General features: G+C 52.7%; 2 protein-coding genes across 7 annotated transcripts in view; one reads left to right on the top strand and one right to left on the bottom strand.

Moving 5' to 3' along the window:
• Positions 1-24791, top strand: part of EIPR1 (EARP complex and GARP complex interacting protein 1) — a 608423-nt gene that overhangs the window by 333790 nt on the left and 249842 nt on the right. The window lies entirely within an intron of this gene.
• TRAPPC12 (trafficking protein particle complex subunit 12) overlaps positions 1-24791 on the bottom strand; it is a 105375-nt gene that overhangs the window by 8327 nt on the left and 72257 nt on the right. For 4 of the 6 annotated variants that reach the window (XM_015111613.3, XM_077960186.1, XM_015111612.3 and 1 more), the window contains 3 exons: positions 14641-14713; positions 11984-12057; positions 7334-7432 (listed from right to left, as the gene is read on the bottom strand). In XM_015111613.3, coding sequence (XP_014967099.3) covers positions 7334-7432; positions 11984-12057; positions 14641-14713 — 246 coding nt within the window. Of the gene's footprint in view, positions 1-351; positions 821-7333; positions 7433-11983; positions 12058-14640; positions 14714-24791 lie in introns of those variants that run through there. The other 2 variants (XM_077960187.1, XM_015111616.3) reach the window with 2 other exon arrangements.

The raw sequence follows: 24791 nt of genomic DNA on the forward strand, positions 1-24791 counted from the left end.
CTCAGGGTGGCAGCCACAAGTGAGTCTCTTCTTTCTCTATTTGAACGTCTCTGTTGAGCTGTGGCTGATGCACAGGAACCTGCATGTCTTCAGACTGTACAGCCTGAGGGGTTCTGGTACGTGGCTGTGTGTGTAAAACTACCCTCCTGGTTGAGACGGTCAAGGTGCCCGCATCCCTCCTGGAGCCTGGGGTCATGCCCCTCTGTAAAACATGCTCAAGTCTTTCCCAGCTTCACAGTGCCTCCCTGACCCTTCCTTCCCTTCTTCCACCGCAGCGTCTCCCCACCCTGCCCTGGGTCCCTGCCCTCTGGGAACAAGGTGACCTTGGTTCTTGCTGAGGTCCTCTCAGCCATAGCATTGGGTGGTCCTGCATCCCATCCCCCTTCGTCCTGCCTGGGGCGGCTGGTTTATCCCAGACTCCCCACCACTCCTGCAGCGGCGGAGGCTTTCTCCTGCCTGATCACTTTGGGCTCTGACCTTTGGTCCAGGACACCGAGGCCTGGGACTGGCCACAGACACTGCAGAACCACCCTGCGCTCAGCTGCCCCAATGCCAAGCACAGGCCCCTCACCTGTGCTCGGCTGCTGGACTTGCACCTGCGCACCACAGCTCCCTTCCCAGTCCCAGTGAGGAGCCTCGGAGTCCCAGTCCCAGTGAGGAGCCTCTAAGACCCAAGTCAAGAGAGTCTGAGGAGGTGGCATCTATGCAGTGAAGTAATTTTAAGAAGTATAACGCTGCTTCTGTTTGAAGATCGATTGCTTCTGCCCTTCCTTAATTTCGATTATGTGAGAAACTCCTCTGGAATACAAATGTCTCCAATCTCGCTTACAACACAGATTTCTTTCAGAAGTGGAAATTCCCACGGGCCCCACTCTCTCTTCTCCTAACCCCCAGCCCCCTTAGAGTGTGGAGGTCCCAGTGCTCTACGGGAAGCTCTGTGTGATGAAGGTGAAGGGATGGTGGAAACGCTCAGAGCAGGCATGTGAGTTTTAAACACGGCTGTCACCTGGCTGGAGGGTGCGCTAACAGCTGGCAGGGAACGTGGCTATGACAGTCCCGCCTGCAGGATGAGGCCTAGGTGAGAGATGGATCCTCCCCTATATGCAGGCATTAAATCCCAAGTACGATTCTGCCATTGGAGCCAGGGTTTCTAGCTGTAATGTGAACAGCACACAAACTGAATAGATGACCCTTTGCTCAGTGCCCGGAATTATGCTCTGAACTTCTTGGAAAGAGCAAGGATTGCTATTCAAAAGTAGAATATGTTTTGAAATATTAAAATAGAAAGTCTGCTCCTTGGAGCCCTAACACAAAGTGAGGGCATCTGGGCCATCCTTGTATTCGCCAGTGTATCTTCTCGTGTGAAATGGCAGCTGCTGGTGTGGTGAGTGAGTTTTCTATTTCTAGCTCGCATATTTTAAAGGCACCTACATTCAACACAAAATTTTAAACACAAAGAGGAGGTGCAGTGTCAGTGGTCTCAGCCCAACTGTGTGGAATCATCTAGAACCTTGCTGTCCGTCCACCCCTTTCACCTCTGTCCGGCTGGGTCATCTCTGGAGTTAGCATGCTTCCTTTACAGCACGTTTTCCCAAAGGTGTCTGCATATTTTGTTTTAGTAAAATCATTTTTTTCTATTTCCGCTCTTTAGAATGAAAATGGAAAATACTTCCCTTTCAATTAGTGTTTGCTTTTTAGTGCTCTTGTTTAAATTTTCCCAAACTCAGAAAAGTGGCTGTTTCTCAGACTCTGCTATACACACTCACGCACACAGAGAGAAAAGTGGCTGTTTCTCAGACTCTGCTATACACACTCACGCACACACAGAAAGCTGAGGGCGGAGGTGTTCAGCCCACTCTTTCGCCAAGTATTAGATGTGACCTAAACGTTCAGAAACGTTTGAGGTTGCTCCGTTACTGATTTGGCGACAGCACCGGTGGAGGCAGGATTGGTCAGCTTTCCATGGGAAGATTCATACTGCAGTGCGCACTGCCAGCTGAGAGGGTGATCAGGACACACTGCAGACAGCCCAGTAGGAACAGCGGGGACAGCACGCAGAGCAGGCCATCATCTGCCGGGGATGCCAACCACACAAAGCAGTGCCCTGGGATGCTGCCCTGGAAGAATGGCCTTTCGGCTCGGGTCCCTGGGGAGGGGCACGTCAGCTTCTTGTGGAACAGGTCCTTCTTAGGAGCTTGACATCTGCCTTCCCCACGGAGCGGCTCTGCCTGTGCTCCCTCCTTGCTAGGGCTGATCTGGAAAACCACAGTTCTCGGAGCAGTGCCAGGGCATGAGCAGAATGGGTCCAGCTACGTGGGTCCCTCCGCCTTCGTGCTTTGCCAAGCATTTCCCTACCTGCTGGGGACATTTCCTAGCTTTCTCCCCGAGACCCAGCATCAACGCGATACACACCTCATCTCCAACCTCCAGTGCTGATGAAACACAAATCCTCCTTGGTCTGGAGATCGCATTCAAGATTGCAGAAAATACCGAGCCTCCCTTGTATTTCCAAGCATATAGAGTAGAAACTTTCATCTCAGGGAAATGAAATCAGTCTTATTCCACGCGTGATTAGCTTTGTTATATGACTTCAGATGTTACAACATGATTCGCAAGGAACGCTCATGATTGCTGCTGGCTGCCTTCCCTGATTCTGCCCATTTCCCACCTGTTAGGGGTCTTTTCAAGGAGGACCCAGGAGGCCTGCATTCCTACTCTTGCAGGACGGGCGCCCCCGCGGCCTGGGCCCCCAGAGAGACGCATGCATGTAAGATGACGGTGCCTGAGGAAGTGGAAGGAGGCCGTGTGAGGGACCTGGGGACCTGGGTCTTCAGGGTGGGGACAAGACTCTGAGAGGCCAGGCAGAGCTGGCAGTGCTGTTCTTGCTGGAGGGGCCTCTGTGACATGCTAGGGCATCCTGGCTTCGTGGCCCTAGAATGGCCTGTCTCTGGGCCCTCATGAAGATTCCCTGTACTACTGTCCGTGAATAAACTTTCTGCTTATACCAGCCACTGTGGATTCCACGGACTGCAACCAAAACCTCGTCCTGTACTTTCTAAGCACCTTCAGTATTATCACTTGAGGAACGGTTACTAGTATACGCGTTTCTTATGAAATGTACCCCTCTGATATCCTGACAGCACAGCACACAGGCGCTTAGAGTGCATGTGATACTTCTTTGCTTCTGTACAGTGGCACCAACTCATTTCAGAATGGCTCGCACACAGCCAGTTTAGAGACCGTCTAAGATACAGGTACTGATGAGGTGCTTCAGGGAGAACAGCACTGCGGGAACTGGAAAACACACATGCTTTCTTGAAAGTGATTCTCTGAGGGCTGTTCCTCCAAGAATCGAACCACGACTGAACACCCTTGAGTGTAAAGTGCTCACTCAGTGCGTGTCCCTTCGGAACAGAGCCTCCACTGGCTTTGCGCGCCCCTTCGGAACAGAGCCTGCACTGGCTTTTACGTGGTCACTCAATTCGAGTTCTTACTCCTTAAAACAGAGTGGAGTCAACTCTATCTACATTAAGTTCAGGCGTTTCTGCTGGACTCGAGTCCCAGTTCAACCCCATCCTGTCCTGCACTGCTGATCTCACATCGCCGTGATCTGCCCCCACGTGGCATCTTCCATCCTGTGCTGAGACGCAGCGTTGGGGGTGAGTAGGGTGCACCGGCAGGAGCTCTGAGGCTGGCGCGTGGGGTCTGAGTGTCCGGATGCGTGTGTGGGGACACTGCTTTTGCCCCTTTCTACTACCCACCCTGGAGGGCCTCGTGCCCATGTGTGCCCTGGAGTCACTCTACAGGGTGGATGCCCCGCTGTGGGAGTGGGGTCTCCAAGGGCAATTCTGAGCACATGCACTTTTGCTGTGACCTGGGAATGCCGCCCTTACACTTGGATCTGAGAGGAAATGGAACAAACACACCCCATCCTCAAGACATACGAAAGACAGCAAGTCACACTTACAGTGCTCCTGGCACGTCCCAGGCAGGACACAGAGGATTTCACATGGATGAACTTCCTCCTCTATACACGACGACGACGACTGTTTACCGCAGGCGGTTGTGGGTGGGGGGGGACCGACACCATGAAGGTGAAACCACCTGCTCAGAGCCATGTCACAGCCACGTCAGAGCTACGCCAGCCTGAGCCGCCGAGCCGGGGTCGGGTCTGTCTACGCCAGCCTGAGCCGCCGAGCCGGGGTCGGGTCTGTCTACGCCAGCCTGAGCCGCCGAGCCGGGGTCGGGTCTGTCTACGCCAGCCTGAGCCGCCGAGCCGGGGTCGGGTCTGTCTACGCCAGCCTGAGCCGCCGAGCCGGGGTCGGGTCTGTCTACGCCAGCCTGAGCCGCCGAGCCGGGGTCGGGTCTGTCTACGCCAGCCTGAGCCGCCGAGCCGGGGTCGGGTCTGTCTACGCCAGCCTGAGCCGCCGAGCCGGGGTCGGGTCTGTCTACGCCAGCCTGAGCCGCCGAGCCGGGGTCGGGTCTGTCTATGCCAGCCTGAGCCGCCGAGCTGGGGTCGGGTCTGTCTTGTTCCAAACCCCAGCTCCTGAGCCCTGTGCTTTTATCCCCGTAGATGCCTTGGGAAAGAGGGAAGGGAGAGTTTGCTGAGAGAGCTGGGGTGACTTGAGAGAAGTCCTTCCAGTGAACTCTGAAGAACGAACAGGGTTTGCACAGGCAGAAAGCAAAGGGAGTTCCGAGCAGCAGGAACAGCCCACGAGAGGTAAAAGCAGCAAGGGTGGCCCTGTCTGGGCAGCAGCAAATCAACCGTCTGGTGGGACTGAGGACACGAGGCGAAGAACACTGGGCTAGAAAACATTAGCTAGGGCTCTGAATGGGAACTTTCAGTGTGGGCTCAGCGGCCAGGCCACAGGGCCCCAGCAGGAGCTCTGAGCAGAGACGGCAGGGTGGAGTGTACTCCAGGAAGGCTAATGGCAGCTGCACACAGGACGGGGGATGAGGGACGTGCTGAGATCTCTGGCAGCTCAGCACCACGTGTACACACAGGGTCCCGCCTCTGCAACCCTCTGCTGAACCCAGCGGAGATGAGGAGGCACAAGCCCCAGCACAGGAGACGGCTGGCGATATAGGCGGTGCACCCAGGAGGGTTTCAGAATGGGTGGGGGTCTGCTGTGTGCTCGGGCACCCACTGGGCTGACATGTGGTCGTTCTTGCTGATCGCAACGGCGCTCTTGGGCCTTGACTCCCACAAATGGCTATGTTCTTCTAGGGCAAAACCTGCCTGCTTCACTCTCCTTCCGAGATCCAGCATCTTCAGACCACACACTGACCTGCCGAAGCAGGAACTTCCAGGGGCTGGGTTTTCTGTGTGCGCAGATGGCAGTGCAGCCGTCCGTCGCGCGAGGCTGTCTGAGAAGTTCTGTAGCAGCCATGGCACAATGTCTTCAGATACCCCAAATGGCTAAGTACTGCGATCTCCATTTCCTTTAGAGAAACAGAATTCAGAGACTTTGCTCTTCAGCAACAACACAAATACCCGTGAGCGAGGTCTGATAAATAATTTGAAAGAGGTGCAGACGGAACAGTGCTTGTGTGGGGCGTCAGTGAGTCCAGTCGGCCCGGGTGCTTCCGTCGTTTTCTCCATTCTCCTTTGGCAAAATCTCCTGCCCAGACACAGAGCCGCTGTCACCTCCCTGGGTCCTCAGGACAGCGAACGCCGAGGGCTTCCCTCACAGCCCGTTTAGCACATTCCGTGCGCCAGACGGGGCTTACATCACGCTGTGGAAGCTGAGCCTCCCTCCTGAGACTCCAGTCTCACTGCCAGAGCCCTCACTGTGGTCAAGCCAGTGGCTTCCACTGGAAGGAGAAGCACTTCCAGATGCAAAAGCAACTCAGCATCTACTTCTCAAATTGTGCATACTACGCCTCTGAAATAAAATTTCCGAGATTGTCTGCAGGGTAGTGAGGAATCTGAGCAGGCCCAGCGTACTATTTTACTATGATAACCAGGGGATAATGATACACGTCAGCACCCTGGAGATCCCGGCCACATGGAGCTTTCTCACACCGGCGACGAGGGTTGCTGCAAGCATCCCAGCGCAGGCAGGAGCCGATGCCCATGGTGGCAGCTCACGCGCCACACATCTGTGCCTGCTCTGGATTATTCAGTGACAGTCATCTGCTGTGCCCCACCACAGGGGCCCATGGACAGGGCTGTCCTCCAACACTATCTGGTGTCCCGTGTGGATTTCCACAAGCAGGCAGCGTGCAGGAGATGGTGTGCGCACATGTTCCTACGTGTGTTAGTGCATGTGTGAGCAACTGTGTGGGGGAGGAGAGGACCAGCTGTTAGCGGAGAGAGCGCAGGCCCTGCGTTCACAGAGGCCCTGTTCAAATTCTAGCTCCCCCGTTATCTATGTGGCCTCCTGTCACTGGATTTCACTTCATCAGGAGACCTCAGTTTGTTGATCTGTAAAACAAGCTAGTCACACCGTGAGGTGAAACGCTCAGCACGGGGCCTGGCTCACGGTGAGTGGGTGCCTGTGGAAGGTCTGTGCTGCTTCTCCCCCCTTAGCGGTCCCTTGCTTGTGACTCCTTTCCCTGGCCCAGGTTTGGGACGTGACCTCAGAAGACTGAGGGTGGACGGGGCGGAAGCTGCCCTGTGCTCAGCCTGCAAGGGTGAAAGATTGACAGGGATGTGGGCGGCACTCATCTCTCCCCGTGACCTCCCTGTCACCAAATATCCCAGGAAAATGCATTCCAGCTTCAAGGACATTCTTAGCAAAGGGGGTCCTGTCCCAGCTTTGTGCATTATTGAGACCACCGTTCAGTCTGGACTTTGTCCAGCAAACATGATTCAAGGGTTCTTCAGCAAAATATCAGCAAGTGACTATTATGGGCTAAGCTGAACTAAGATTCCTCACGGTTCAGTCAGCGCTTTTGTAACTGCGGCAGGACAGTGTCTAGAGTAACTTGTTTCAGTGCGGCTGCGATACACTTTCTGTGGGTTCACCTTTAGCAACAGGCACAAAAGCCAGTAGGGCCTCCCACAGTCCAACCAGAACCCTGGAAAGCACCCCCGCTTTTCATGGTCACACACATTGGAACTGGGCCTCCCACAGTCCAGCCAGAACCCTGGAAAGCACCCCCGCTTTTCATGGTCACACACATTGGAACTGGGCCTCCCACAGTCCAACCAGAACCCTGGAAAGCACCCCCGCTTTTCATGGTCACACACATTGGAATTGGAATCTTTTCTGCAGTCTTTCTCATATTAAAATGATTAAAAGCAAACAGTCGCACATCCAAGCAAAGAACTCCTATCATAAGGCCCTTTGCCTGTGCCTCTGGCTCACATCTGAGCGTGCCCACGTACCTGCAGGGAAATCCGGCCGATGCCGCTGAGCAGCTGGGGCTCTTGCTCTGGGTAATACTTGATAACCGCATGGTACGCCTCCACGGCGAGCACATAATCCTGCGGGAAGAAAAACCCAGCGTACCTCAGGGCTGAGAAAAGCACTGCGGGTTTCACACGTGTAGAAGAGCACAAGCGTATACAGACGCGGTGTGGAGAGAGGACACGCTGACACACGAGCCCGCGGGGAAGCTGGAAACCAGCACGCGGCGCTCGGCTGGGAGGGGGCGGCTGCTCTCCCAACTGCAGTCAGGCTGGGATTCTGAGCTGTGTGCGTCGCGCAGGCGGGGTCCTGCCTGTCATCGGGGGCTGTCGGGGTTTAGTTGGGCCTGAGGGTCTGTTTCCTGCTTCCATCTTCTAAACAGCAATTCATATTTCCCTTGGACCGCACCTAACTCTCTTTCCTGACAAAGTTATTATGTGAATAGGCGAACGCTGTCTCATCTCCATCCTCCAAATACATAAGCCAAATTTTTAAAGTGTCTCTTAAACGTTTTCTATGCTAGAAACTAAGGTCAAATCTTTAAATGTAGAGAAAACCCACAAACAACTTTGCCGAGGCTGAGAATGGCAATGGGGGTCACCCTTGCAGAGCAGAATGCGTGAATGTCGTCTGGTCTCTGTGGCACGCGTGAGACCCTCCCGTTTCGGAGACAGCTACGGGGGAACATTTAGGAGCGCTGTGCCAGCTGCCATGCTCAGGGCATCTGCTTTCTGCCAAGGGCCTTGCTGGATCCCTCATCACTCTGCTCTGTCTGTGGTGGTCTGGCCCGCAGCCCCTCCTCAAGGACAAGGCCTGGCAGCACCGTCTCACTGTCCATCTGCCTGCTCATGCCGGCCCATCGCAGGCACTTGGTGGACGCTGAGTGGACCCAGTCACCCTTTCCAGGTGTGAGCAAAGCGGTCTCAGTGCAGGAAGGTCTTGCCAGAGTCATGTGGGACACAGTGGTAGCTTGTCTCAAGTCCCCAACAAACCCGGGCTCTCTCTAGTAAGACAGTGATCGCCACATTTACTGAGCGAGCTCTGTGCAGCAGGCCCTGCACTAAATACTCCCCTGCATTCTAGCACTTAGCTATAAGCACTCGGTCAGCAATAACGACGGCCACCAATGGTGTTTTCCTTCTTACTTATTCATCGTAAAATCCCAGAAGGTACTTTTATTTCTTTATTCTTCTACATGTTCCATTTCCTCCAAACTGGGACTGGAGTTACTAGCTTGCTAATTGGGATGTTACAAAGAAAGACAGACAAGTACAATTCCAGTTTGGTAGGAAGGAAAAAAAAAACCCAAAAAAACAAAAAGACCGTCTCCAGTCTAGTACCTTCGAGTACAGCTCATTAAAACTCATTTTATTCAAGGCCTGACGCCCATGAGGAGCCAGACAGCACATGCCTCAGTCTCCTTTCCCACGCCTTCCTGCTGCCTGTCTCTGCTGTCTAGTTGTGCGAGTGAGTGTGTGAGAACGTGCATGAGCATGAGCGTGTGTGTGTGTGTGTGAACGTGCGTGTATGAGCATGAGAGCGTGTGTGTGAGCGTGTGTGTGCGTGTGTGTGAGCATGTGTGAGTTCCCTTGCACAGAGGAGGGCTTTGTGACCTGGCATGGGGGCACTCGGGGTGGCTGAGGCTGCAGCTGGGATGGACACGGCACCCTTGATGCAGAGGCGGGGCCTGCACACCCTGGGCTGGTCCTGATCGGACAAGTTTAGGGGAGCAGCCCTGCCTTCCAACAGGGGCTGCACCCACCGGCTTTTCCGATCAGGGAAAATGGCCAAAAGAAGCTCTTTAGAGAGAGCTTAACCTACTCTCCAGATCACGTAGATTTGGCTTTGTGAAGGACATGAATGACTTGCTTCCAGGGACAAGCCTATTTTAGCTCAATCTTCACCATTTCTTTTCAGCAGCCACACGTGGTTTACTGGCTGTGAAACTAGATTTACAACTGTTCTGCAACCAGAAAGGACTTGTGCAGTCTAATTCCAGCAAGACGGAAGGTAGCTGATGCAGCTGCCTGCTCCTTTCCATCATGTGCGGAGCCATGGCGGGTGGTGATGTGCAGACTGGCGAGCTGTGGGGACACCAGGAGGGAAGTGGACTCCCAGGGGCACCGGGGGAGGGGGGCCCAGGCCACCTAAGGTGGCAGGCACCTGCATCCATATAGTCTGCCAGTGCAGGTGCCCTAAGGCTACGGTGAGGCCTAAGGAGAGGAAGCAGTATTTAAAAAGTGAAGATAGTGACATTTTCAATGCTTTATAATACGTGCCACTGTGCATTGTAGCATATCATGCAGATTTATCCAGGGCTAAAACATATGAATACATTTCATTGTTAAGAAGTTAAATTGATATTTATTTCACTGTAATAAAAATGTTATTCAAGATAATTAAATGGCTGATTAAATAACTCATTGTTAGCCCATACACATAATTTAATTAACAGGATACCCCCTTATTATTAAGACCACACACTGTTGCAATACCCTGTATGCTCACTAGATGGCAAGAGAGTGCATATGCTTGGATTGGCTTTAATTGCAACATTTTTTTGCTCCTTTTTTTAACTCAGGAAAATGAAAGCTTAAGCTGAACTTTCAAATTAAATCACGTCCATTGTAAAAGTATTTTTGAAATGCAATAATATGTTCTGTACTGAGTCCCAGCAATACAGGAGGAAGACTCCCATTTGGAGCCTAGTGGTGGTGTTACTACTACAGGGCAACAAAGAAAAGCTCACTCCATCGTTTTCTAGTAATGTGTCTTAAAATGCAAATAAAAGCCTGCCAGGGGAACAGGGAACTTTCTTCCCTGGGGAGTTTTAGCCCCATGATTAGTGAAACACCAGTCCTGTGAATTTATAATTGGTTCTTCATGTCTTTGCATAAGAATGTTCCAGCAAGCTGGTGACTTTCAGGTGAAGCCGATAGTACTCTCAGCGGGTAGAGGCCTACTGTGGACCGCCCAGACTGCCAGGTGGGGTGTCAGGGCTAGCCACAGGCAGCACTGGGAGAATGGCCTGTTTTGAGGGGTAGAGGGGTCAGGCCGGGTGCTTCGGGGTCACCTGGTTGCTGGCCCAGCCTTGGGTGAAGAGGCCACCTCCCACCTTCCAGCACGGAGGCCCAGGGCAGGGGAGCGGGAGGGCCTACTTTTCACCCCCGCTCGGAGGTGGGCAAGCCCTGCTGCAGAAGCCAGAGGGGGCTGGAGAAGGGAAGGGGGGCGGGTGGGAGGAGGGTGAGGACCAGAACAAAGTGACCGTGCAGGCACCTGACCTCAGTGGGAATATCTCAGGGGTGGCAACGGAAGAAAAACCTGCTCTGAGCAAAACCACAGAACTTAAAAACCGTAATTTCCTTTATCCAGTGTGCTGAAGGAGAGGAGAGAGCTGTGTGAATGTCAGAGCTGGGAGGAATTTCAGAGATCTCAGATCTACGCCCTTATTTTGAAGGAGGACGCTGAGGCTTGCAGCAGTGCGAGGCTGCGTCACGGGTGCTTGCTACCGAGGACGAACAGGATGCCCTGAGTCTCCTTGTGCGTCCAGCCCGACGCAGCTGCAGAAACTCAAAGGCAGGGGCCCTGCGCTGGGCACTAAAGCCGGGGTGTGTGCTGCACACCTTCCTGACGGAGTGCCTGAGCTGCTGATGTTTGTGAATCTACACCCACACCCAGCCTGCTCGGAGCAGTGCCCCCGGCCACAGTCGCCTCTGGGGATGCTGCAGGGTCCGTGCATAAAGCAGGGCTGCCACTTCAGGGTTCATGACGGAGCCTGCGAGCACGGTTCTCCACCTGGTAAACTGTCTGCTCTGCCTCGCTGAAAATCAAACTCAGGAACGACCTTGGCCACATGAAAGCCGCATGGGTGTGGGAGGAGTTACGATCACTGTCTTAGAACAGCCCAGGAGGTGGTGTGAGCACTGCTCCGGGGCTTCTGCTGCTAGCTGATTCCTGCAGCAGCTCTCAGCGTGCACAGCTGGCTGCAGGGCCACTAGCTCCACACAGGGCACCCCGACGCCCAGTGTGGGAGGTCAGCCAGGCGTGCGTGCATTCCAAACAAAGAGAGGAGCCAAAAAACACCGTTGCACAGGCTAGCGAGAGCCAGGAGACACGGAAAAACAACTGACAGCCTCAGTTCAGCTCCCTGATTTCTAAGCTGTTTCCTGGGGGCTGAGAGCTCTGGGTGACGTCCTAGGAAGGTCTTGTGGGGAAGCTTGTCTTCAGGTGTTGCGAGCATCAATCATAAAATCAAAACCAAGAGGCGAAAAAAACACCCTCCACGCAGACAGGGAGAACAAAGGACACCTTCTGGGGATGGAATTCAGAGAAAAACGGGGGAAAATGAACAACGCTTTAAATTAAATCATTTAGACCCACGTTTCAATAATGAAATCTGATCATGTAAATTCTACATTCTGTTGAAATTTCTTGTAGTAGAAATGAAAGTAAATATAGCCCCGTAATGTGTCACTGGGCTCCCTGTGAAGCCAGTGCTTAGCTGGCTTCTCTCATGGCTACACCGGCCCGTCCCTGCCAGCATCTATTATACCAGCGGCTCCCTCACGGCTCCCACTGACACACCCTCTTCCAGATCCCATGGCAGCCCTGCTCGGCCACCCACGTACCTTCATCAGGAGCAGACAGTTTGCCATGGAGTACATCACCCGGCCCAGACGTGACCTCCACAACCGGACAGAGGCTGCAAGGTAAGAGCAGCCTGTGAGTGCACAAATACATTTGAGGCTCTTTCTAGCCATCAATTATTGGGTCCTGTGGATTCTAATTTAACTTTAAAAGATCTCTCTTGCTAATAACCACTGGATTTCGGCATGGAATGCTGAATATGCTGCAGGCTGCACTGAGGCAGAAAATACAGCACTCGCGCTGGGACCAGAGGGGTCTTTGGGAAGAGACCCTCGGCATCAAGAGAACCAGGAGGGCGGCTGCTCAGCATCAGCCCAGACACGAAGCCAAACGGTCTGACCGGAAGCCCCGTTTCCACAGCCAGAACCCTGAGAAAAGGAGCAGAGCTGACAGAAATGACGACATTGTCTGTAGCTCGACAAGGCCAGGAGGGCCACTGGCCAGGGTGGCCGCCAGCCTCTCACAGTTGACCTATGGGAGGCCACCCGGAGGCCCTACCCATGCCCAGCCACAAGGCCTCCCCTGCCTCCCGGCCATGGGCTGGTGCAGATGCCAGTTCCCCCAAGGAGTGCCACACCCTGGTCCAGAACTCAAGTGGCTGGCACATTTCGCTGGGGACTTGGCACTCCCCTGCAGCCAGCTTCCTTCCCTAGCACCCACTGCCTCACGGTGGCTGACCGCGACCCTGAGCCTGGCCCGTCCCTCCCTGCTCTCCCCTGCACATTCATTAGTTAGCAGCCATCCCTCCACTGATTTCAAACCTTCAGGGCCCATCTCTTCTAGAAGTTTCCAAACTGGCTTTGTGGACTTGCTGGGGTCTGCAAAGGCCCCTGGGGGAGGGCGGGCTGACCAATAGCACCTGTTTATTACTGGGATGGCCAGGGGGAAGGCGCAGGTTGAGGACTGAGCTCATCTGAAATGAGTATGTTATCGACAGGCAAGCTGAGGTCCAGAGAGGACAGGGACATTTCCATCTGACCCCCTGTCTGGTGCTCCTTGCGCCTGTACTATGCCCACTTCCTCTAAGAAAAGTCCACACCCCAACTGTGAATGCCAAGATGCCACCCTGGGCAGCACCAGTGCCTGGGAGCGCTCCCAGCCTCCCTCATTGCTGGGCACAGGGAGCCGTGTGTCCCCGGCTGCCTCTGAGGCTGCGATTTAGGAGGCTGAAGCTGACCTTCCTCCCGCAGCTGGCACCACGTGTCCACAGAGAGATAACAATCACCTGGAAATGACGTGTATTCACCGTGTGCTTCAGGAGAACACACAGAAACTTAATTGCTAGAATTAAAAACTTAACTCTCTTTGCCTTTCAGCAATTAAAACCACATTAGCTGCTTATATTCCCCTTGTACCATTACTTTTGTGAAAAGAAATTCTGAATATCTTCTCTTAATGGAGGTAAAATATGGATTATCTCAATGAATTGCATATTTATTCTGATGATCTTTGCAGTTTCTTTTCCTGCTTTAAATCCTCCCCTACCCTCCTTAGAAATGCTCATGGTGTAACCTTTTGTTAGATTTCCAGGAACAGCCTTCTGCTCTCTGATAACTACATGCTCATTCCCACCAAAGCGGGAGCCCAACAAGGGGTAACATGACTGGGTGCCAAGAATGCTGGATGGGACATCCAGGAGCAGATGGCGACATCTCTCCTTCAGACCTTGTTACTCTGCTTTCAGTTAAATTACTGAAAAGAGAGCGCACAAGTGCACACACAAGCACACACCACACCCACACCACATGCCACAACATGCACATTCAACGTACACCCACCACATACACACCTCACACATGTTCAGCTCACACCAGCCAGCAGTTCCCCAGAAACCCCAGCACACCTGCAGAAACGCAGACCACCCGGTCCCGACTTGGGCTGCACACCGAGTAGGACAGAAGCTATGGGAAGGAGGAGATGACCAGGCAACCAGGCCTGTGGGGAGACGCTGCCACAAGCAGTGAGGGAGTGAGGCTCGGCGGGGCTGCCCGGGAGGGAGCACTCAGGCCGGGTTTCCAACCGTGATCGGAAGCTCGCTCCTGGCTAAGGCACTCCCCGAGACGCAGCTGGCACGGCCTCACTGTGCGGATCAGCCCATATCATGGTCTCACTGCGCCGATCGGCCTGTGTCACGGCCTCACTGCGCGGATGGGCTCATGTCAACCCACCCAGTACCCCAGGGGTTTTCCAATGCCTCAGGGAACTGCCCAGCCCCCTCAGCCTGCCCCCAGGCTCCGGGCAGTGCCCATCTTCCACTCCTGCTCCTTCTGAAGCACCCTCCCGAGCCTCTGTCCCTGACGCGGAGGCCTCTCTGGGCCCCTTCAGCTGGGCTGGGCTCCTTCCTCACACCCACTCAGACCACCACTCGGCGTGCCAGGTTCCGGGCCGTGTGCTTCTGTGGTGGAGGCGAGTCTTCTCCCCGTGTGCAGGGCTCGGGTCTGAGGCTGCACACTGCACCCGCAGCGTCACCCAGTGATGTGCCTGGCTTCCCCAAGAAAGGGGTGAGTGGCAAATGCACGAAGGGATGTGTGCAGTGCTCACTACGAAAAGGAAAGGACATGAGGAAGCGAGAGGCTTTGGACTCAGTCTCTCAATGACGTCCGAGAAGCATCTAGTCAGCAAAGTCCGGCCGACCCACCTTGTCTGCCCTCCTGAGTCACGCTGCTCATGGCCCCGTCTTCTGCTAAGCCTTGCTCCAAATTGGCCAGGATCTGCAATCATTCCAAATGAGAAGGACAAAATCATGGGAACCAATTTTTGTCTAAGACTTTGTTAAAATATATTCTCAGTACAGCAAATTTCTCTGGATGAAAACAATTTGTCAAGGGATGTTCACACACATTTAAAAAAATATTAAAACATTTGATATTTTATTTTAAATTGCAACTTCATTTTAGATTCAGGTGGTACGTGTGCAGGTTACCTGGGCTTACTGGGTGATGCTGAGGTTGGGGGTATGATTGAAGCCATCACCCGGGTAGTCAGCGTGGGACCCAACAGATCATTTTTCAGCCGTTCCTCCCATCCCACCCTCCCCCGACTGGTAGTCCCTGGTGTCTATTTTTTGCTTCTGTAGGTCCATGTGAATCCAATGTTTAGCTTCTACTTATAAGTGAAAACATTCACTATTTGGTTTTCTGTTTCTGTGTTAATTCACTTAGGATAATGGCCTCCAGCTGCATCCACGTTGCTACAAAGGACATGATTTGGTTCTTTTTTTATGACTGCGTAGTATTCCATGGTGTATGTGCACCGTCTTTTCCTTACCCAGTTCACCCACAGGGACACACTGTAAACATCGCCAGTCCCTATGGCGTGGGGTGACAATGAACGGGCAGGGACTCTGCTCCCCGCTGATGGTGAAAGTGGTGTTTATGATGTTCTTGAAGTATCTGCAGACATCATACATAGGAAGTATGTTTTTTAAGAAAAGCATCAACCCTGTAATCCCAACACTTTGGGAGGCCGAGGCAGGCGGATCACTTGAGACCAGCTTGGGCAACATGGCAAAACCCCACCTCTACAAAAATACAAAAAATTAGCTGGGCATGGTGGTGTGCACCTGTGGTTCCAGCTACCTGGGAGGCTGAGGTGGGAGGATCACTTAAGCCTGGGAGGTCAAGGCTTCAAGGCCGCAGTGACCAGTGACTGCACCACTGCACTCCAGCCTGGGTGACAGAGTGAGACCCTGTCTTTAAAAAAAAGCATCGAGTATGTCACATGAGAGTGGTGATGACCTTCTGTGAAAATGTCAGTCTCATTCCCACAGGGCACTGTGCTAGTGGCCTTTTTAATGTACCAAAAACGTTTTGTGCAACACCAGGTCACTTTCCACAGTTTTTATTGCTTGGTTTGTAACTTTTGGGCACTTCTTTTGTGTTTTGTTTTCTCTGAAAGCAAAGCTGCTGTTGCTGCTGTGATCTGGGTAGAGAATTTAGATCATCTTGCCATTTAACACTCCCCACATGACCCGCCCCAGGAGGTGAGGATTTCCGTGTCTCCGACTCCCTGGTCTACACACACTGAGGACGAAGGCGGCCTCTCCTCACCCGCAGGGGCCGTTACTTAACACAAACTGGAGAACAGCTTGCTGTCAACACAAAGGATTTTTCCTCTTAACCGTTATCTTGGGCTACCTCGATGACTCAGAGGACAACGTGGGGTTCAAAATGGTAACCTTGAAAAGAATCTAGCCAGTTTAAACTAGGGAAACAACATTCTTCAGTGAATCTGTCTTCTAAGGAATGATCATAACAACAGAAACTGACAAAAATGGAAGGCTTGGTGTTCCCATGAAATTAACTTCCCTCACCCCTTGTACACAGTTGGTGGGAATGCAAATCAGTGCAACCACTACGGAGAACAGTCTGCGGTTTCTACAAAAAAACAAAAAATAGAGCTACCATACAACCCAGCAATGCACGCCTAGATACACACCCCAAAGAAAAGAAAGGAAATCCGTCTATCAGAGATCTCTGCACAGCCGTGTGCGCTGAAGCACTGTTCGCAACAGCCGAGACTTGGAAGCAGCCTAAGTGCCCATCAGCAGACAACGGGAAAAAGGACTTGCTACATATACACGATGGAGTACGACTCGGCCATAAAAAAGAATGGGATCCTGTCATTTACAACAGCACAGATGGAACTGGAGGTCACTGTGTAAGTGACTACGCCAGGCACAGAAAGACAAACACTGTATGTTCTCACTTATCTGTGGGAGCTAAACATTAAACAACTGAACTCATGGAGATGGAGAGCAGAAGGATGGTTACCAGAGGCTGGGAAGAGTAGTGGGGGATGGAGTGGGGATGGTAACGGGTACAAAAAAAAATTAGAATGAATAAGACCTAGTATTTGCTAGTACAAGGGTGACTATAGTGTACATTAAAAAAATAACTGAGGGAGTATAATTGGCTTGTTGCAACACAAAGGATCAATGCTTGAGGGGATGGATACTCCATTTACCTGATGTGATTATTACGCATTGCCTGCCTGTATCAAAGTATCTCCTATAACCCATAAACACCTACTATGTATCCACAAAAATTAAAATTTACTAAAAAAAGGAAACTGACTTCCCTCAGGCTAGCACAGAGGGAGCACAGGAAGAAAGAGGGGCGGCACACCCATCACAGAGGCAAAGCCACTGCCTGAGCCAGACCTGGCAGCGCCCTGGTCAGTGGAGCCTTGAACACGCCCACTGGTGGTCCCCGGGGTGTGACGCACCAGGTCAGTGGACTCCTGTGCTTGTTCTGTGCCTCCTCACACTGTGGGGGCTCTACGGGCCTGGGTGACCTCTCCACGTGGCGGGGGCTTTACGGGCCTGGGCAAACCCTCCACGCGGCGAGGTCTCTGTGGGCCTGGGCAATCTCTCCATGCCATGGGCGATCTCTCTACATGCTGAGTGGAGAAGAAAACTGCAGAAACACCGCAGAACTCTGCAGTGAGCATGCAAGGCCCGAGAGAAGACCTGCACCACAGGGCCACGGTGGTCTCAGCACAAGCTGCTGGGGCCGACGCTCCCTGTGGACTGTCATGGCTAATGAGGGGAGAAGGGGGAATGAGGTCCTTCAGAAGGGCAGCAGGAAGAGAAAGGTCTAGAAAGAAGGAAAAAGAGTTTCCCACCCCAGTGATGCATAAATGCAGGCAGAAACAGAAGCTCCATTGTAGTAGAGGCATCAAAAGCAGAGCCCGTGAGTGACGGGCGCTCCACCTGCAGCAGCTGCTTCAGCCCAGACCCACCCACCCAGCTGGGAAGGCGCAGGGGTAGGAGATGGAGACACCAGGCAGGCTACACCCCTCCAGACCCACCTACCCAGCTGGGAAGGCGCAGGGGTAGGAGACGGAGACACCAGGCAGGCTACACCCCTCCAGACCCACCCACCCAGCTGGGAAGGCGCAGGGGTAGGAGACGGAGACACCAGGCAGGCTACACCCCTCCAGACCCACCTACCCAGCTGGGAGGGCGCAGGGGTAGGAGACGGAGACACCAGGCAGGCTACACCCCTCCAGACCCACCCACCCAGCTGGGAAGGCGCAGGGGTAGGAGACGGAGACACCAGGCAGGCTACACCCCTCCCTCTGCAAAAAGCACTCTCCTGGCTGGGGCGGAGGGACGCACACAACGATGCCAAGTGCCTGCAGGGATCTGGGTCACTGAGGTGCTTCAGCCCGAGAAAGGGACAGCTGGAGAAGGCACCTATTGTTGACATGAGCATAGGCACATCAGACACGACCCTCTGACCCTCGGTGACTATTGTTTCATTTGTAGGGTGTGTCATTTAATGTCAATTAATAGGTCCCAGTGTGATGCAGAAGAGCATCCATGAGTGAACGGAACAGAAACAGCAGTTCACAGTTGGTAGCTTTTATTGCTGTCTATCTAGAGACAGTTGTCTGGCTTTATAAAGTAACAGTACATTGATTTACAAAAGGTTATTTCTATAAAGGAAAGTGACAGACACGTTCTCAATCCAAAGCCTGAATTATTTAAGAAATGCAGTTATTGCAAAAAAAGCCCGACAGTGTGTCGTTTGCAAATGTGGTGCGGCTGGAATTTCCTCCTTGGTTCCTTTTGCCCCAGACGAAAGGACCAGACTCCAGGGTCTATGTGAGAGACCAATCAGCAGTCCTGTGTTTGTGTCCCAGAAGAATAAAGGCCCAGCACGCCACACCCGGTTCGTTTGGGAAGAGGCTGTGAGGAGTAGGGGGCATGACATGAAGCACAGGTGCCGAATCACTGCACTCGCACCCTCCCTGCTGGAAGCCGCTGAGGGCCCAGGCGAGGGCATAGGAGGAAGAGGACAAAGATGAGGCAACAGTGCAGGTGCTTCAGGAAGATGCATAGGGCAGTAAGTGACCGACTGCGGGGTCAGGACTGTGGAGGGGAGAGTGACCACAGGGGCCGAGGGGCAGAAAGGGCGGGTGTTGGAGGCACTTTTCTGCACATTCCCCGGGAGCTGCTCCCGGCGGGTTGAAGCTGGGTCAGGAGCTCAGTGGAGCTGTCTGGTCAGGCGCCGGCAGTGTGGGCGGTGCTTAGCGCCTGTTGGGAAGTACCAGGGACGATGTCGTTTACAGATGGGGGCGCAGGATGGTTTTTAAGCACAAACAGTATTCTGTTTGATTTCACAAAAATAAACCTGTGGAGGAGGCAGCATCATGCCCATTTGCAGGGGCCCTTCACGCTTTCCACACACAGAGCAAAGTGCTGCAGTGACGAGAACAGGGACGTTCGGTGCCAGAAGGCGTGGGTTCAAGTTCAGGCTGACTTTCAGTGTACCTTCTCTGAATTCCTATTTCCTTAGCTTCCAATTTTTTCACATGCCTGTTTTACAAATCACAGAACTCCAATGAGAATGTGCTTGAAGCATTTTGTAAGCTTTAAAAATGCTGAATGGATATTAATTACAAATAAAAGGAGAAGCAACCGGAAATTAAACAATCCCACTGCCTTGGATTTTCCCTGTGGTTTCTCTTTCACCACCATCCCTGTACTGAACTGTGAAAGGTTTCGATATGTGGGATCGGGGAGCAATGAAATTAATGCTGCACTGACTATTAAATATTAAGCGGGTCTTTGAACATCCAGGAGCTTCCACAGCTCCGAGGTTTGGCTGCTGGGCAGTCTCAAGGTGCCTGGAGGTTGAAGGGAGGTCCTCTCGGAGCCCATGGGCCTCCCAGTACGAGCCGCATGCTGGCAGGGTGAAGCGAAGTCCACAAACACCAGGACGGCCTGGGGTGGCCACAAACACCAGGACGGCCTGGGGTGGAGGCAGGTGAGCCCGTCCTGCGGGGCCAGGAGAGGCCTGTGCATCCTGAAGTGGCACAGACCCAGCTGACTGGCCGCGGGGCGGCAGTTTAAACGCGGCCATGCATTCCTGAGCACTCCTCAAAAGGCAGTGTCATTCCCATCCCTCGCGCGTGGGCTGGACTTGGTGACTTGTCCAACAAACAGAACCAGGTGGAGGGGACATGGAGACCTGTGAGACCTGGCCATGCAAGGCACTGTGGCTTCCTCCTCCTCCCTCCCTCTCTGCAGGGAGCCAGTGGCTATGCTGTGAGATGCATGAGAAGCCCTACAGAAAGAACCATGAGGCCAGGAACCCAGCCTCTCACCCATAGCAGCAGAACTTGGCGGGTGTATGACGGAGCCTCCAGGAGCCCAGTTCTCCAGTCCCAGCTGAGCCCTCAGGTGAGACAGCGCGGTCAGCATCCTAACTGCAACCTCAGGACAGACCTGAGCCAGTGCGACCCAGAAGCTGTGCTGGACTCAAGACCCACAGAAATAGTGAGGTCATACATCCCTGTGGTTTTAGCCCATAGAGTTGCAGATAATCTGTTAGGCAGCAACTGATGGCTAACACACAGGTCAGTCGACGTTACCCCGTACCTTTAACTGAAGGCTTTGCTGGGGAATAGTGCATTGAGGCCATTCTACTGAAACACACTGGAGGTTTAGCTTTGTTTAATTTGAAAATTCTAAGCTGAGGAATAGCGCATTGAGGCCATTCTACTGAAACATGCTGGAGGTTTAGCTTTAATTTGAAAATTCTAGGCCGGACATGGTGGCTCACGCTTATAGTCAGTCGTAGCACTTTGGGAAGCTGAGGTGGGAGAACTGCTTGAGTCCAGGAGTTCAAGACCAGGCTGGGCAACGTAGTGAGACCCTATCTCTACAAAAAGTTTAAAAATTAGCCAGGCAAGGTGGTGCATGCCTGTAGTCCCAGCTACTCAGGAGGGCAAGGCAGAAGAATTGCTTGAACCAGGGAGGTCAAGGCTGCAGTGAGCCATGTTCGTGCCACTGTACTCCAGTCTGGGTGACAGAACAAGACCCCCTGTCTCAAAAAAAAAAAAAAAGGAAAATTCTGAACTGGGTTCTTCATTGGGTATCTTAGCATGAGCTCATCTCTGAAAGCAACTGTAATCATGAGAAGATGCTGCTTGGAAATGCGTGGAAGAGGAGTTCGGAGAAAATAACACATCAAACAGCTGTGTGGCTGGAGACGATTCTAGACTCGGACTGTTCTGTGCAGTGTGGAGGGGCTGCTGCCAGCCCCTCTATGGGGGATACTGCTCTGGGCATGTCGTGGCCGGTCCAGGGATGAACAGGCTTCAGGCTAACAAGGTGGGGAACCATCAACACCTGCCCACGGTATGGGAGGGAAGACCAATTATTCAAAATTAAAAACCTGCTTGTGTTTTGTCCCAAGAATGAAGAAAATTATATGCCTCGAATGAATATCCCAGCTGCTTGACTCCATATATAACCACCACCACTTGATCTCAAGCAATATTTAAAAAGGCAATCTGTAACCTATTCATATTTAAAGAGACCCAAATCTGTGTCCTCATCCTATGCCGTTATCCAGGAGGTGGTGAAGCAGGCTTTCCGGCTGGGTCACGGACACCTTCGGTGTGGGAAGTGCTGTCTGCAGGGGGCCTTGAGGAAGGAGCCTTTGTGCCTGTCCCTTTGGCGGCTGTCACGGGTCGTGGGTGAGCACGGGATAGGTTTAGGGAACTGGTTTTATTCCCAAGGCATTTGGTGTACGAACTACTGGGAAGCTGACACTAAGCCAAGGACCTGAGAACTTACTAAGTGGACCCTTTTGAGTGGAGACTAAAGGTTGGAGCAGGTCTGTGCTGGAGAGCCTTAGACTTTGAGAAGTCCTGAGACCTTCCAGTCCCACCACAGCTTCCCAGGGGACCTCTTCAAAGTGAAAGAGGTTTCTTGGAGCTGCTCCAAAGCTCTCAAAGAATCATGAAACACCGACCATGTGCCAGGCACCATGTGGGGTCACTTACGTGTGCCCCCTTGCCACCCCGGGGGGATCAGCCATGTTCCTCACTTGCACAAAGGAGGCCAAGGCAGACACAGGCTGGACAACTGGTCATGCGGCTGGCACTTCAGAGTGGACCTGGAAGTTTCCAGACTGTCAGCCTGACTCCAAAGCCACTCTCACAACCACTGCTTTTGGGACAGTGTCCTCTGGGCCCCTCACACCTTGAAAATGCACTTTCTTCTTTCTATTCAGATCACAGATTGACAGAACATATAGTGCCAAGAAAAGCAAGGCAAAGAATGCACAATTTAAGAATCGTCTTACATCAAAGGCCTCTTCTCTGGACTATCATGCTCGCTTCAGGACTGGGTCACTGGCAAGTGCTATGGCCTTCGAGTTCACATTTGGTGCATCTGGTTTTGAATCGCATTGCCATGGCTGGGTGGCAGGGCTGGGCATTCCTAAGTCCATGTCCCGGAACTGGCCACGATGAACTCTAGAGGTTTCTGAAGGTGTGAATTTCCACTGCCAGCTGGGTCAGACATTCCTCTGGAAAGCCCTGATGCCCAGCGCTGCTCTGCTCCCTGTTTCTCCTGCTTGCACATTCTGAGCACACACGGGGTTCCAGGAGCATGGGCTTCAATGGAAAAGAGCAGGGACGTGGCCTCGATGGACGGCCATCCTCACTCGGCCTTTCCTTTCTTCTCCCCACCTGCCAATCATTCCCATCTCATCTGATTTAGCCATGATCAATTTGTTCTCTGCGGGAGGAGCAGAAAAGCAGGGCAACCAAGCCCTCTGGTCAGGCACGGTGATGGCAGCAACTGGCCGCTGTCGGCGTGCGGGTGGCCAGACCCTGAGCGCCGGCCCTGACAGTGTTAGACGCCAGCCACGCCTGCTCTCGCTTATGTTTCTAACTTTGCTTACAAATAAGACAGCAAAACCGAAGATGTCCATCTGTCAAAAACCCCTTTTAGACAAGATATTAACTCTTCCTACAAACAAAGCTCTCACTACCATATTAGCAACTATCAATAGAGAAGCAAAAGCTACATCGACATTGTTGAATACGTTTCTTTTCCAGAGTGCACGAAAATGTACCTTATCCTCGGCCTCCTCCAGCTGGGAGTGAGTTTGTAAAGAAGCACTTCTATGAACGTGGAACTCTCAGCCAAGCTGAGCTGGAGAATCTGGAGGCTGCGGAACTGCAGGGAAGGATGGAGCTGAACTCAAGACTGTGCGGGTGGATGCAGGTCAGTGACGAATGCAACTACAATCGAACTGTACATCATTCCGTATGGATTATGTCTACTTATGCAAATGGCTTGTAGAAATGTGTTTCCTTGGCTCTTTCCCAAATGGTCTGTGAAGCTCTCTCGAGTGGAGACCAAGAGGGAGACAGCCTGCAGGGCGCGTGGGAGGAGCACGGTCAGAGGACGGCGGCATTGATTTTTCCAAGCCACGGTAGCATAGGAAAATTATTTTAAATCGTGGTATATTTTCTTCTTCACTGATGCAATCACATTTGCACCAAACATTTACTAATTCACTCAGTGGCTCAAAGACAACAGATAAAACAAAGTACCCTGAACTCATTTATAAAGATCCTAAGTGATGTCCTACTAAAACTGGGCACCATATAAAAATTCTCAGCACTGTTCTAATCTGAAACACTCATGCTGAACACAGACTCGAATCAGTCTTTGGTGAATCTTCAACACAGGAGAAGTCGGCCCCCTGAGAATACGTGGGGGTTCAGCTTCCCGCTCCGCTCGCTCCCTTACCAGGAGCCTCGGCCCAGAGCGTGCTCCCGGCACCCCTCTGCCCTTGCGGACTGGCTGTTCTCTGGGCTTCCTTTATTTTCGCTCCTGCCCCATGGTCTTCATTCTTTCAACAGCAAAAGGTCTTACATGATAAAATGAATACATGCGTTGAGCGAGACGTGGATAAGAAAAGAGGAATTAAACGGCCTTTCATCACATCGTTTATGCCACTAACACACTGGGGCATTCTTCCTCCAATAAGTATCACTGATTTCATCACGGTCACATTGTAATTATAGTTCTGGCTTTGAAATGAACGTGATGTCATGAGCAGTTCCCCACATGAGGCCACACACACTCGACAGCCGGCACCCTGACCAGCCTCTTCCTTTGCTACTTCGGCAGCTGCTGCAGCTCAAACCACGCGACTCTCGTGAGCGCAGCCCGCAGGTGACTGGGGTGGGTCTGTTCTGGCCTCTCCCCTGAGAGCTGAATGTCAAGCTCAACCTGCATGAGGCCTGGTCTGAGTGACTGGGGGCACACACTGCGCTGCCTGTCACTCTGGCTGCTCCCGAGCCCTCCCGCACCTCACTCTGCTGTCACCTAGGGCGGCTTCTTTTCCTGTGGGAAATCACGCTGGGAACTGAACCTGAGAAGACTTGACTTCTGCTGGAGTGGCAGTTATCAGACAGCAGGGCTCAGCACACATCTGTACAAATGGCAGCACGTTCATTTTCTGAGCAACCTGAATGCTCTGCGCTGACTTGATCACTATGGGATGAAAACCTTCCGCCACCCTCGCTTGGTTCTTGCGCTACTGTTTACCCCCTTCTGAAGCATTTGATTCTACGGTCATTCCTGACCTCCAGCCTGGAAAAACTACTTTGAAGATCAACAACAGATGCCATGCAAGCAGTGAAAACAAATGGGACAGAGTTCTTTGGGGAATATGAACCAAATACCTGCTTTCTTTCTAGAAACAACTATCTCGTTTTGTAGAACATCCTTGAATTAAGCATCTCAGATCAGCGTCAAGGCTCTGGGCCAGTCAACAGCCACCGACTGCAGCCCCAGCACTGGCCTCCGCCTGCTCAAGCGCCCCCAGAAGACCTGAGAGGAGGGGCCATCCAGGACTCCAGGGCTCGGCCTGGGTATGGCCGGCTCCGGAGTGGTCACTGGAAATTCTCATGCAGAATGGCGGCGGTGGCTCCCCCACTGGGCAGCTTCCCTTAGCAGCCTGAGGTGGA

Source organism: Macaca mulatta, chromosome 13 (genome assembly GCF_049350105.2).
Source record: "Macaca mulatta isolate MMU2019108-1 chromosome 13, T2T-MMU8v2.0, whole genome shotgun sequence".
NCBI lineage: Eukaryota > Metazoa > Chordata > Mammalia > Primates > Cercopithecidae > Macaca > Macaca mulatta.